General features: G+C 42.0%; 1 protein-coding gene across 14 annotated transcripts in view; it reads left to right on the top strand.

Annotated features, from left to right (window-relative positions):
* The window catches only part of SLC4A7 (solute carrier family 4 member 7), a gene marked incomplete at both ends in the record, with an annotated part of 104,111 nt that overhangs the window by 17,864 nt on the left and 71,895 nt on the right, over nt 1-14,352 (top strand). For 12 of the 14 annotated variants that reach the window (XM_080715931.1, XM_080715940.1, XM_080715937.1 and 9 more), the window contains one exon: nt 12,671-12,752. In XM_080715931.1, the coding sequence (XP_080572057.1) occupies nt 12,671-12,752 (82 nt within the window). Of the gene's footprint in view, nt 1-4,518; nt 4,552-12,670; nt 12,753-14,352 lie in introns of those variants that run through there. The other 2 variants (XM_080715941.1, XM_080715936.1) reach the window with 1 other exon arrangement.

Genomic DNA, 14,352 nt, shown 5'->3' on the forward strand with positions numbered 1-14,352 from the left:
AATTCAGGAGTACGGTAACGGCATCGTCAGTCTGTATGGTCGGGTCTCAGTATGGAGTCTCACTGCAGTGCTGCGGTGCGGGTGGAGCCCAGGGCCTCGCACCGCCCGGCCAGTGTGCTACCCCCGAGCTGCACACAGCCCCTCGGTAGCTTTCAGAAAGGCAGAGGGGTTGGGAGTGTGGCTCAGCAGTCAGCTTCTTGAATAGCATGTGTGTGAGGATCACAAAGAAAAAAGGAAGGAAAAATAGGGCTACATTCCAAGGACAGTGGTTACTTTTTATCTTGTTTCTTTCTGGAAGGCCTCTTTTTGGGGGAGGGGTACTGGGGATCTAGGTCATTGCAAACAGTGTTGGCCTTTACCTTAGCTGATGGGAGGCTCATAGCAACCTGGCATGTAATGTCTGAACCTATAAACTCGGAAACATGTCTCTTGTACAACAATGCTACCAACTCCAAGTTTTCAGAAAAGAATAGGATTATAATGATGATCCTGTAGGCTACCCCTAGCTTCAGTTGTATTTCAATATGCTTTTCAAGCCAGACAAGCCTCATCTTCACTCTACTTTCCTCTTTTATGAGTTTTGAGTGGTTTTCATACTAACTTTATTTATTTTGGGTACTAGAAATTGAACCTATGGGGAGTCTACCTTTGAGCTACATCTCCTGCCCTATATTATTTTCTGTTTTGAAGCAGGGTGTTTATTAAGTTGTGGAGGGCCTTGTTAAGTTGCTGAGGCAGGCCACGAACCTTCGATCCTCCTGTCTCAGCCTCCCAAGTACTGGGATTACAGACAGGGGCAATCATGCCTGGCTTGTGGAAAGATTTTGATAAAATAATTTTTGCCCTACTTAGACTATATTTTGTTTTTGAACTAGATTCTCCATTATTTAGTGCACATGAATCGATAAAATTTAAAAAGTATATCAATTATAGATATACTTCAAAATATGGAATATAAGCAAAATTCTTGAAAAGCTGAGGGCATTTGAAGGAACTTTTTAAATTTATTTTAGTTTTTGTGGTATTGGGGATTGAAGCCAGGGGTATTCTACCTCCGAGCTACACCCCCAGCTCTATTTTTTATTCTTTATTTTGAAATGGGATTCACTGTTGCAAAGGGCCTCACTAAGTAGCCGAGGCTGCTTTGAACCTGTGACCCTCCTTTCTCAGCCTCCCAACTACTTGGATTACATGTGTGTGCCAACGCACTAGGCTTTTTTCAAAATTTGAATTCCCTGGCCAGGCCCTTCTGTTCACCTTCTGCAGAGCCGGAGAGAACAATTTCCTGTTTCTAGTCACAGCCACTAGGTGGTGATCTTACATGGTGAAGCCTAACTCAGTGGTGCTAAAACTGAAATGGTTGCCCAAACCGAGCCCTGTGAACTCAGTGGTAATATTTAGCAGTGAAAAGGATGAGAGCTGTTACCTATTGGAAAATGTTTTAACGTGAGGCGGTGTCCATTTGTGTTTGTTGTTGCTTTTTGAGGGGTATACTTGGGGGTTGGCACGGGAGCATTCTACCTCAGAGCTATCCCCCAGCCCTCATTTTTATTTTTTATCTTTTACTTTTTGTTTTGAAATAGGGTCTCATTAGGTTGCGGAGGGTCTCGTGTTGCCGATGGTGTTCTTGAACCTGCGATCCTCCTGATTCATCCTCCCAAGTACTGGCATTATAGGTGTGCCCTACCATGCCCAGTTAGGTATCCATTTGTTTTATTGGGCTTTTTCTTTTTTTCTTGACTGCTTTAGTTTATCTTTGGAAATCAAATTAAGGCAAACTTTCCATGCTTATTATTTATGCTGAATTATGTTAATTTTTTGTTACTTATGGTAATTATTTATTTACTTTTTTGTGGTACTAGGGATGGAACCCAGGGGCATCCTACCTCCGAACTACACCCCCAGACCTATTTTAATTTTTTTTTATTTTTAAAACAGGGTCTCACTAAGTTGTGGAGTGTCTCACTAAGTAGCTGAGGCTGTCTGCGAATCTCAATCCTGCGGTCTCAGCCTCCCAAATGCTGGGATTACAAGCGTGCGCCACCACGCCTGGCCTAATACTTTGTAATCTTGATTCTGTTTTTCTCTACGTATTAAAGTATTCATTGAGCAACCAGCATAGAAAAAATAAAGAGAATACAGTTCACCCACAACACTTCTTCAATCCTGTATTTTAAAGCCCTGCTCTTTCTCAGTAGTTCTCAAAATGCTATCCCTGGGCCCCAAGAGTCTTTGAAATCTTTTCTGGGACCTTTGAGGTCAAAACTATGTTCATGAATATAGACATCTGCCCTTTCTGCAGTATTGACATGTGTAGTGCCAGTGGAGATGCAGTAGTCACCACAGCTGCAGAGCTTGAGCACTAACCAGACAGGCACAGCAAACAGCACCAGTAGATGCTCTCCGTTTAAAGAACAAAGTAAAATTTCGCTTACGAATGTTCTCAATGAAACAGTGAAAACTAGTGCTTTTATTGAATTTCAGCCTTTGAATACATGCTGCTGTTACATTATGAATGACAAAATAGGAAACATTCATAAAAATTCTAGTGTGGCACACCCCACTACAGAAGTTGTCTGGAGAGAAAGCACCCACTGGGTTGATTGTTTGGATTATGCATTTAGCTTGCTGGGTTTTTTTCATGGAACACCATTTCTGTTTAAACAGCTGACAGAATATGGCTATTCAGATATTCCTCAAGAAAAAAAGTTATAAGTGAACCAGTTAACCTTGAGAAAAATAACTGATAGTATTTTTTTTTTTTAACCAGTAGTATTAACTCAAGGTTTTGGCAAAAACTAGAATTTTGAAAAACCCGTATATGTGATCCTGCCTGAACATGAATAATTTCTCAGTATTTGGACTTAACTAGTAACATTGTTGGTATTATTAACAAAAGTAATTTTCAACATTATTTTATAATGTAAAACTTTGGAAAAGCTTTGATACCCAGGGAACACATATTTTCCAAAAATTCTAGATCCATTCAACGTGCATAGACCAATGGATTTGGATATAATGGTATACAGTCTTTAGATTTCAACTTTTTTTTTTCTTTTTTTTTTTTTTTTTGCGGTACTGGAGATTGAACTAGGGGCATCCTACCTCCGAGCTACACCCCCAGCCCTATTTTATTCTCTGTTTTGGAACAGGGTCTCACCTAGTTGCAGAGAGGGCCTCACAAGTTGCTAAAGCTGGCTGTGAACCTGTCCTACTATCTCAGCCTCCCAAGTACTGGGATTACAAGCGTGTACCACCACACCTGGGCTCTGCAGCTACCTTTTAAGAAATGAGTGAGACCCTGTTTCAAAATAAAGAATAAAAAGTAGGGCTAGGGGTGTAGCTTGGAGGTAGAATGCCCCTGGGTTTCATCCTCAGTACTGCAAAAAAAAAAAAAAAGAAAAAAAAAAAAAAGAAAAAAAAAAGAAAAAAAAAAGAAAAAAAGAAATGATTATTTATTGATTTGGAAAAGGGTATGAAACAATCTCTTTTGCGCCAGGGTATCTGTATGAACCTAGATTTTTAAATATTCTTCCATCAAGTAGTGAATAACATCAGATTGACGTAGGTAGGAAAATCAAGTTGTATCCTATTAACTCAGGTTTATAAAGAGATTTGCAAAAATGGAAAGCAAAGCCGTTCTTTTCACTAAATTTTTTTATTATAATTATTATTACTTTTTTTTTTGCAGTACTGAGGATGGAACCCAGGGGCATTTTACCTCCAAATTACATCCCCCATCCCATTTTTTATTCTTTATTTTGAAACAAGGTCTCACTAAGTGGCAGAGGGCCTCACTAAGAAACTGAGGCTGGCCACAAAACTGATCCTCCTGTCTCAGCCTCCCAACTACTGGAATTTCAAGCGTGTGCCACCACGCCTGGCTCTAAATTTTATTTTTGAGACTAGCTATTTTTCATTATAATTTAATATATATTACCATATGTGACATGCTGCTCATTGCCTCTTTGCATAATTTATGATTAAAAGGACACTTATAGACCAGAATATATTAATTCTGTTTGTAATTCTTAGCATAAATTTAGTAATAAAGGCAAAGTTCTGTTCACATAAAAACATCTTTGGGTGTTTCCTTTAAAATTTCCATAATATAGAAAATGTATTCTCTAAGATACACACACACACACACACACACACACACACACACACACACACACACCCTTCTATCCACAAATTTCCTTAGAGTATGCCCTTTTTTGTACTAAAACAGTAGAAAGATTGTCTTTGAAAACTGGTTGCCATGTCCTTCTTTTAGTATTTCTAAAGATGCATATTACTTTCCAAATCTGCTAATGCTATGACATGTGTGAGTTGTAGTCATTAGCTTGGGAGATTAGGTAACTCAGAAGGCAGCGATTGGCTGTGCTGTAAAAGTAACTTAGAAGAGTTCATCTCCACAAAGCACAGTGACCTAAATCAGAGAGCTGCTCACTGTCCGGATCATCAAGGGACATCCCTGCAGCTCACTGTTAAAAACAAGACCTCGCTGTCTTAACCATGGACCGATTTCGACGGGAGAAGAAGTTACCTGTATGTACCTCATTACGATTGTGTATTTTGCTTACAGACAAATTGGAATCTTCCAGAGCGTAGTGGGGAAGCTTGGAGAAATGTCAGGCTTAGCACTGGCTTAGAATAGTATCATCCTCTGTGTCCTTGGTGGTGGAAGTCACGCTGAAGAGTAGAGCCTGTGTGCAGTCAGAAATGTCTGTGGCATCTTTATTCCTCTGTAAAACTAGTTTGGGCATGGTTAACATTTCTTAAAATATTAAGAAAGAAATCAAATCACTTTATCTTAGGGGTTAAGCATGTTTTGAAGCTGAAGTGTTTGGTAACTTAAATCATCTGGCCAGTCATCATAATTTATGGGAGATGTTACTCTTAGGCTATCGTCCTATGTCTTAGGTTAAGGAAAAAGAAGTTTGTCGTAGGGATCTCTGATAGCTGTAAACCTATGGTGTCAAAAAATATTTTATGCCAGGTGTGGTGGCGCACGCTTATAATTCCAGCTTTTGGGAGGCTGAGATAGGAGGATCGTGGTTGGCCTCAGATACTATTTAGTGAGGCCCTTTGCAACTCAGTGAGACCCTGTTTCAAAATAAAGAAAGAATAGGGTTGGGGTGTAGCTTGGAGGTAGAATGTCCCTGTGTTCCATCCCCAGTACCGCAAGAAAAAAAAAAAGAATATCTTAATAGGTTTATAGTGTATTATTTAAGATTTTTTTAGGGTCTGGGATGTAGCTCTGTGACAAAGCGCCTGCCTGGGTTTGATTCTCAGTTCCAAAAAGACTCTCTTAATACTCAAAAAAAGAATCTTTTAATACCCTTTTTTTCCTTAATGAATGACTTTGTCAAGCTAAGTGACTAAGAAAAGTACAAGTTGTAAATTCTTTTTAGGCAAGATAAATGAATGTAAGAGAAATGAGTAAATTGTGTTACGCAGTTGTATAATGTGTTTCTAGCAAGGCCAGATCTGTTTGATTTTGCTGGACCCCATTCGTAAATTGAATTTTGACTTTCCCATGTGTTGATACTAGGATCTTTTAAAATTGTAAACTAATTTGTTAAATAACAGAGCTTTGAGCACATATCTGCTTTTGAGCTTTGTGTGCAGAGGAGCCTTTAAGTGGACCCAGTAAGACTTTTGTGTGGCGTCTTGTCCTTTGAGACAGCACTGCACAGTCAACATGGATTTATCAGAGGACAACCAGGGGCCAAGCACTGCTTAGCGCTGGCTCCGAGGTGCTGAGCAGAGGGACACAGTGCCTCCGCCTGTCACTTGTCCTGCCTGGCGACTGTGAAACAAGTACTTACACCCATTGTTAATGATGAGCTAATGACCATGCCGTATGGTCTGTGTGTTGGAGTGCTCGCGTTCTGAGTCTCATGGAGAACTCGTGTAACCACTCTAGAGGCCTGCATTTTAGTTTGAGCTCTTCCATTAACGGTGTGATTTTTAAGCGAGTTGTACTTTGTGTGGCTTTCACTTTTTAGATTAAAAGTAAAAGGAAATTGAACTGGAGAAGTAAAGCCTACTGCATAGCCGAGTCTGAGCACTCATTTGTGAGGAATGGGAAGGACGGTTCACCACCCCTGGGTTTCATCTCACGGGAGTCTCATCTTCAGTTGTAAATGAAGTGATGAGCTGGGTGTTTGATTTATTTTGCAGCCTTCCCTTGCCAAGGTATCATACTCTGGTGTGTGTTTAGTAAGCATTGGCTGAATGAACGGACGCGTTCCTTGGTTCCTCGCCCTTAAGGAACTGAGACGTTCACAGTCCGTAGGATTCCTGGGGAACAGAGGAGTTATGGAGCGGAAGAATTGACCAACAGAAGTCTCTGTTGCTGAGAGATGCCCTCACCTTGCTTTCTTGGTCTGAGTAGAACCTTAAAAATACCCAGCCAGAAGCACCCCAAGGTGTCTTTGCGGGGGTGGGGGGAGTCTTGTCAGAACCTCCCTGAACCTTTTGCTGAAAAAAAGTTACTAAATCTTGTTGTACCCTTACTCCGACCCGGGTAGTACCCCAGCCCTATTTTATACTTTATTTGGAAACAGGGTCTCACTAAGTTGCTGAGAGCCTTGCTAAGTAGCTGAGGCTGGCTTTGAATCTGTGCGATCCTCCTGTGACTCAGCCTCCTAAGCGCTGGGATTACAAGCATGTGCCATCATGCCTGGCTAAAAATTCTTATTTCTGAGTGTTAGATGAATTAAGTTCTTACTTTAGAAGCCCACCCCCGCCCCGCCCAACCATGAGCTGAATTTCCTGAAAGGCCCTGGACTGACCTGAAAGCTATCATCCCCCTCCGACCACCTGGTCACTTACCTGGGAGACCTGCCCCCTCCTGGTGCCCCTTGGCCAATCAGTGAAAGAGACATTCCCACTGACCCCAGGCCAATTACCTGGCCAAATGACCCCCCATGGGACTCTAGCCAGTTGGGTCAAAGGGCACTTCCCCTAGACTATTAGCCCCCAATAACTAACCCCAAACCCCCATATAATGCTGACCCCAGTATGCGCTCCTTCTCTTTCCTTCATCCGTACCAGCTCCCTCCCAATAAGTCTCTTGGCTATAAGGCAGTCTCTGGTGTGGTGAAACTTGGTCCTTTCACTGAGAGTAAATTTATACGTATTTGACATCCCTAAGATAGAGGACTCCCAGTGTGTCTCAGTGTGAGTGTGCTTATTAAACCTTGGAGTGAGCCAGGCATGGTGGCACACACTTGTCATCCCAGCACTGGGAGGCTGAGACAGGAGGATCGCGCAGGTTCAAAGCCAGCCTCGGCTACTGAGTGAGGCTCTCAGCAACTTAGTGAGACCCTGTTTACAAATAAAGTATAAAATAGGTCTGAGAGTACAGCCTGAAGGTAGCAAGCCAAAAAAACCAACAACTTGGAGTGCGTGTGTCGCCCTGTGGAAATAGCATGGTGAACATTGGGGATTCCAGGCAGAAGCTGATGGGTGTCTGTTGTCTTGGCTCTTGACACCTGACAGCGGCGCGGAAGCCAGCATCTGTATTTCAGTGGAAGCCAGCATCTGTATTTCACCTCTTAGGGCTCTGTTATTCTCCCTTTCTTTCATTTTGTTACTTTTTTGTTGTTGTTGTTACTTTGTCCCTTTTTTCTGCACTTTGAAAATTTCAGAGGAATTGCAAATCAAAGCCATAGTGTTAGAAAAGCTCAAATATGTGAAAGAATAAAAGAATCCCCCAAATTATATCAGTATGCAGAATGGGCCACCCCATCCTAAAGAAGCCTTTCGCCTTGGATTCAGCATGTTGATGGACCGATCCCTTAGCTGCCTTCTATTGGGTCACTTACCGTAGTTCACCAAGCGGTGATCTGTTCAGGAGCCTTTCCTATCACAAGTCTGTTGCCATGGAGACCTGGAACATGTGTTGCCTCCTGTGCAGAGCAGTGAGACCTTTCCTGTGATCATATGTGGGTAATGGATATGTTGTTTTTGTGCTATAGTTTATAAGTGCGGGTTTTAAACCAGTGCTAAGTAACTCAAGATTGCCCTGGTTCCGTGCTGCCGTGGTATCACCTGGGCGCCTTCCTTTTCCTCCTGTGTTTCTGGTTTCCCGACGCTGCGGCCTTCTCTCCTTTCAGATAGAAACTCAGCTGAGACTGACACTCGAGCACTTTGATGTCAAGGGCTGCTCTTGGCTGTTGCTAGTTCTAGTTTTCCTTTTTTTTTTTTTTTGGAGGCAAAAAATGTGAAAAGGCTTTAATTCACATTTTAAAATGACTTATCAGCAGATTGAAATTTGGCATTTTTAAAAATGCAAAATACATAATAATGAAAACCAAAACATTGCAGGACGGTGCCTCTGCTCCCTCTCAGTCCTTTTGCTCAGAGGAAGGCAGTGCTAGCAGCTTTGCGTATTGCTTTCTAGATACTTAATATACATACATACATTTTTTGGTATAAGGTTTAATAAAGGACACAAAATGGTACTCTTCTTAGAGTATTAGCTTTATGTTAGGAAATAAGGCATAAAGCATTATCCTAAAATTGCAGAATTTTAAACACACTTATTTTAGAAAAGTGTTGCCCCCTTTAAACACCCAGTGACTTTATTCTCAGGGATTTTCAGTGGATAGCTATACACACTCTGCGTACCTGGTTGAATTACTTATGGTAAGTATATCTAGTATGGCATACTTTACTGTTGACATTCGTAGCAGATCGGGCCTTTCTTATTTATGTTTCACAGTTGAAAAACTGGGTATGCTTGATTGCTTGCTTGCTTATTGATTGATTGATTGATTGGCACTGGGAATAGAACCCTGGGGTGTTCCACCACCAGGCAGTACCCTCAGTCCTATTTTATTTTATTTTGAAACAAGGTCTTGCTAGGTTGCGAGTCTCACTATTTGCTGAGGCTGTCCTCCTCAAACTTGCAGTCCTCTTTTTTCAGCCTCCCAGGTACTGGTATTATAGGCATGCACCACCATGCTTGGCTTCAGTAGTGCGAATAAGGAAAAAGGAAAAATGCATGTTTCCCTTCACCCCTTCTTCTAATTTAATGCCTTAAGATTCTTAGGCTTTTAAAAATTCTTTGTTGTGTAAGTTATGCAGAAAAACATTCTAGTTGAAACTATAAAATAACAGTAAAATCATATTCTAACTTGGTTTTACTCAAATCCAGTTTTCTTCTCTGGAAACAAGTAGTTAAGGGTTTGGTGCAGATCCTGTCAGGCCTTTGCTTTTCCTTTTTTGCATAATATACAGAAATACGTACAGAACACGTGTGTGCACGGGAACACAGTTTTGGTTTAGTCAAGGGAGTTTTAAACAAGAATGTGACTTTTCGTTATTTCTCTGTAGCTGCCTTTTTCACTATGTCCCCGAGGTCTTTCCTTAGTAGTATTCTTAGCTGTGCTTTTTTTCAGGTCTATCTTTTTTTGGTGGTACTGGGGGTGGAACCCAGGGCCTTTCTACCTCGGGGCTATATTCCCAGACCTATTTCATACATTATTTGGAAACAGGGTCTCACTAAGTTGCTGAGAGCCTCACTAAGTAGCTGAGGCTGGCTTCAAACCTGCGAGATCCTCCTGTCTCAGCCTCCCAAGTGTGGGGATTACAAGTGTGCCTACCACACCCTGCTAGGTCTATTTTTTTAAGCTGCTCCTTAGGGTTCTGTAGCATGTGATGAGTGTTCAGTGCTCCTTAGTGTGCCTGTTACTACTGGCACATTCTCCTTCCATTTGTTATTAGTATTAGTATTTTCTTTTTGTGGTACTGGGGATGAAACCCAGGAGATACACCTCTAGCCCTGTGTTACTCTTTTATATTGAAACAGGGCCTCACTAAGTAGCTGAGGCTGGCCGAGAACCTGCGATCTTCCATCCTCTGTCGCAGCCTCAGCACTGGGATTAAAAGCGTGCCCACCACACCCACCTCATTTGTTTTTATTATTAGAATGCATGTTGCACAGAGCATTGAATGGCAGCCACCCAGGCTGCACAGGTAGTGTTCAGCAGGTCCAGTGGGAGGGCAGGCGGGGGCTGCCAAGGATGTGTGGGTGGCTCACGCTCTGCTTTCTGTACATGTGGGGATATTTTTCTAGGATGAATGTTTAATGTCAGCAGTTCTGTAGTATTCTAACTACATATTAGTATAGATCATCTAACATAGGCTCCGCTTGCTAGTTAGCTGATTGGCGTTGTTAGTACATCTCAGCATGTCATTCTCGCTGCAGAGCAAGAATGTTTTTTGTTTGTGTGGAGGTGAGAGTTCAGTGGATTGTTGTGCTTCTTGTCCTGGCATTGTGCAGGCTAAATACAAGTTTGGAATGGGAGCAGCTAATCCCTTTAGAGGCAGTGCCCTCCCTCTCAGGATACAGCTCGGCTCTTTCTTAGGCCAGAGCTTACGTGTGGTACCTGGTGCACAGGCTTCGAAATCAAGCCCTGCCATCTGGGGAGGGGGCCCCAGGCTTCAGAACACAGCAGGGTCAATGGCTGGCCATCTTGAATTTTCTGGTGTTTGGTTTTTTATTTTGGTCTTTCTTTATTCTTAAGGAAGTGTGAAGGATGCTGTCCTGTGAAGCCGTGCAGTTTGATTACTGATGGGCACTGCGCTGTCTTCCTTCTGAGCCCATTGATGCAGCCGTCCCGGCTGCACGGCCTGCTCCAACTCCCTAAAGCGTCTCGCTTCTCTGTGTTTCTCGTATTAACTCTGACCCCGGTCATTTAGAGTCACGCACAAGGGTCTCCTGATCCTGATCTGTCTGGTTCTGCTGTTTCCATCTCTGACCTTCAGGAAGCAAGTTTGGATATCAGAAGATGCTCACTTTCTTACTGTACTGTGCCTGGTTCTGAGTTTGGAGTAGCAAATAGTGAGTTTGGATAATAAGAAATTTATTTGAAAATTTGAGCAAATCAGTTTCGTTCCTGAATTCAGATAGTGTACATTTGGACACAGTCTGGATTGTGAAGCATAATTAATAATTAATTAATTAAAAGTTCACTTCATATATACTAAAAATAGGTGTTGAGCTGCAGGCCCAGCACCAGGGAGGCTGGGCCAACCATCCCTGGCACAGTACCCGTAGCCCAGGCTGGGCACAGGTCCAGAGCCAGCGCAGGGTCCAGCTCGCCTTAGAACCTCACTCTTGAGGGAGGGGCTCTGTTCATCTGTTTCTATTTGTGGCACAGAATGGTGTAAATCTGTTCATAATATGTAGTCGGTGATCATTCTGATGTTCCTTTTAAAATTGTTAGATGTTGAGAGGGGAAGTTAAAACTAGAATTCGATTTTTTTTTTTTTGGTAGTACTGGGGATGGAGTCCAGGGGCATTCTACCTCTTAGATATACCCCAGCCCTATTTTTTATTTTTGAAACAGGGTCTCACCGAGTTGCAAAGGGCCTCAGTAAATAGCTGAGACTGTCTGCGAACTGTGATCCTCCTGTCTCAGCCTTTCGAGTACTTGGATTATAAACATGCACCAACATGCCTGCTTAATTCTGTTCTTTTAAAAATAGTCTGTGTAATATTTTGCAATACATATATATTACAAAAATATGTTCTTTTTCTTGAGCTGAATTTTCAAAACTGAAAGCTACAATTTCCTTACGGTGATAATTTGGATGTGACTTTTCTTTGGTGAGGAAATAAAAACTTGCTGATTTTTATTGGCTCTTAGTTAACTACAGGTAAATGTGGCTTTGCATGTGGTGTCCAATAATTTTGATAATTTTGTGTTTACTTGTAGTCCAGTCTAATACTGCTGATTTTCTTTAGAGTACCTAAGAACAAAAGTAAAACACCAAAGGGGGGGAGGGAGCCTCTCACATTGACACTTGACACTTAAGGGTTCTCCTTTCACCAGATGTTTTATTAATCTGGTCTTGGAAGGCCTTTCTATTGACGAGGAAGTGAATGTATTACCAGTGATTTAGTAACAAACATAGAAGACCATTTAAAAATCTTTGTCATTACCCTGGGTTTTTAATTTGAGAGTTTGAATGGTGTTCCATGGATTAAAAAGTCAATAAACATGGAGGGGGAGGGCACCAAGCACCGTGTGAATGTATGTCATTTTCAGTATGATCCACATAAACATGAAAAAAGTCAATAAACATAGTTTAAAATGGTGCAGTAAAAGCCAGGTGTGGTGGCTCATGCCTGTAATCCCACGACTTGGGAGGCTGAGAGAGGAGAATTGCAGGTAAAAAGACACCTCAGCAAGTAGTAAGACTCTCATCCACCTAGCGAGACCCTGTTTCCAAATAAATAAAATCGGACTGGGGGTGTAGCTTGAAGGTAGAATGCCTGTGGCTTCAATCCCCACCACCACACACACACACACACACACACACACACACACACACACACACAGAGTAGTGCAGTTAGCTACACTATTTTAAGAGAAAACAGTCTGTTTTGTGTGGTTTTTCCATTTAAAAACTCGAGCCAGGCATGGTGGAGCATGTTTGTACATGGGAGGCTGATAGGAGGATCATAGGTTCAAAGCCGGCCCCAGCAAGTTAGCCGAAGAGGAAATAAAATTGGGTTGAGGGTATAACTTGGAGGTGGAATACCTCTGGGTTCAGTCCCCAGTACAAAAAAATGAACCCTTCAGAAACCTCACTGATGGTCCTCAGCATGCAACTCCCTGATTAAAGGAGGATCTCTTGTTTTTAGGGTCCTGATGAAGAAGCTGTCGTGGATCTTGGCAAAACCAGCTCAACTGTGAACACCAAGTTTGAAAAAGAAGAACTAGAGAGTAAGTTTGCTTAAAATCCTTCATATGCTTAGCAGGAAAACTCATGTTTCTCAGTGTTCTTTCAACTGTATTTATCGCCTCCATTTACAAGAGGGCGGAAAGCTCTTGTAGCGTATTTGCAGAAGCATAGAGCATCAGACACCCGCGTACCACCACCTGCGCGGAAGCAGAACATCCCTGTTTATTAACTCGTTGTTGCTAGAATCTGTCTTGGCTCAGGATAGATTTCAGAAAGCCCTTCATGTCTGACAGTTACCACTACTTGGAAAACTGAAAAGACCACAGTGACAAAATCATTTGGTTCTTCTGTTTTTTCACTACCGGCTGGCTGGGTGATTTGTGTCATGAGCAGGCCAGAGTGCCAGACTAGTGAGTTACAATAAGTTAAAGTTATCTTTAGCTGTCATCTAAATGCTCACTTTGTAGGTGTGTGACATCAGCTTTTTAAAATGCTTTAGTGGCCGGACATGGTGGTACACGCTTGTAATCCCAGCATTTGGGAGGCCGAGAGAGAAGGATCATGGTGCACGGACAGCCTCAGCTACTTAATGAGACCCTGTTTCAAAATAAAGAATAAAAAATAGTGCGGGGGGGGTGTAGCTTGGAAGTAGAATGCCCCTGGGTTCCATCCCAGACCTGCAAAATAAATAAATAAATAAATAAATAAATAAATAAATAAACAAACAAACAATAAAAAAATAAAATGCTTTAATGACCTCTGCACAGAATTGTGGAGCAAATGAGTTGTATGCCAGTCTGTCTTTCCTAAGCAGGAAGAAATCCTGGCAAATGATTTCTTTTTTTTTTTTTTCTTTTCTGTTTTTATTTTGAAATAATTTTAGATTGACAGAATAGCTCTGAGATAGTACAAAATGTTCTGTATGCACTTCACCCAAGTCCTTCTAATGTTAAGAACGTTAGCATTAATTGTGCATGGCCATCAGATACTTGTGATAAAGTAGAAATGGACATAGGTTAATTACTAATTTAGTTAGCAATTGGCAACTGCTAGTTTATTATTAACTAAGCCACAGGACTTTGGGGATTTCACCGGGGTTTCCACTAATGGACTTTTTCTACTAGAAGATCCAGCTGACCCAGGTCAGGATCCAGCCGTCCACACATTCACTTCGTCCTCTTAAGCACCTCCGTCATCTCCAGCGCCATCCCTGCCTCTTGGCCTTGACTGCTGGAGAGCAGTGGAGAGATGTTTGTACAGAGTCCTCAGTCCCTTTTGCCTGATGTTATCTCATCCCAGTGGCCACAGAGGCTGCGTGCCCAGTGTGGACAGGGGGCGATCGAGGTGACCAGCCCTTGATGGTGTCAATGTTGAGCACTTGATTAAGGTGGTGTTCACAGCACAGCTTTTGAGACACATTTGGGATCTTTTTAGCCATTACATCCTTATGTTAAAATTTGAGAGCTGATTCCAAATCAGGCTTATTAATCTGATTTTTTTTTTTTTGGTACTGGGGCTTGAACCCAGGGATATTTTACCTCTGAGCTATATCCCCATCCCTACTCTTTATATTTTGAAACAGGATCTCACTAAAGTCATGGAGGGCCAAAGTAGCTGAGGATGCCCTCGAACCTGTGATCC

This window comes from Muscardinus avellanarius (genome assembly GCF_963383645.1).
Source record: "Muscardinus avellanarius genome assembly, chromosome: 18".
NCBI classification, from domain to species: domain Eukaryota; kingdom Metazoa; phylum Chordata; class Mammalia; order Rodentia; family Gliridae; genus Muscardinus; species Muscardinus avellanarius.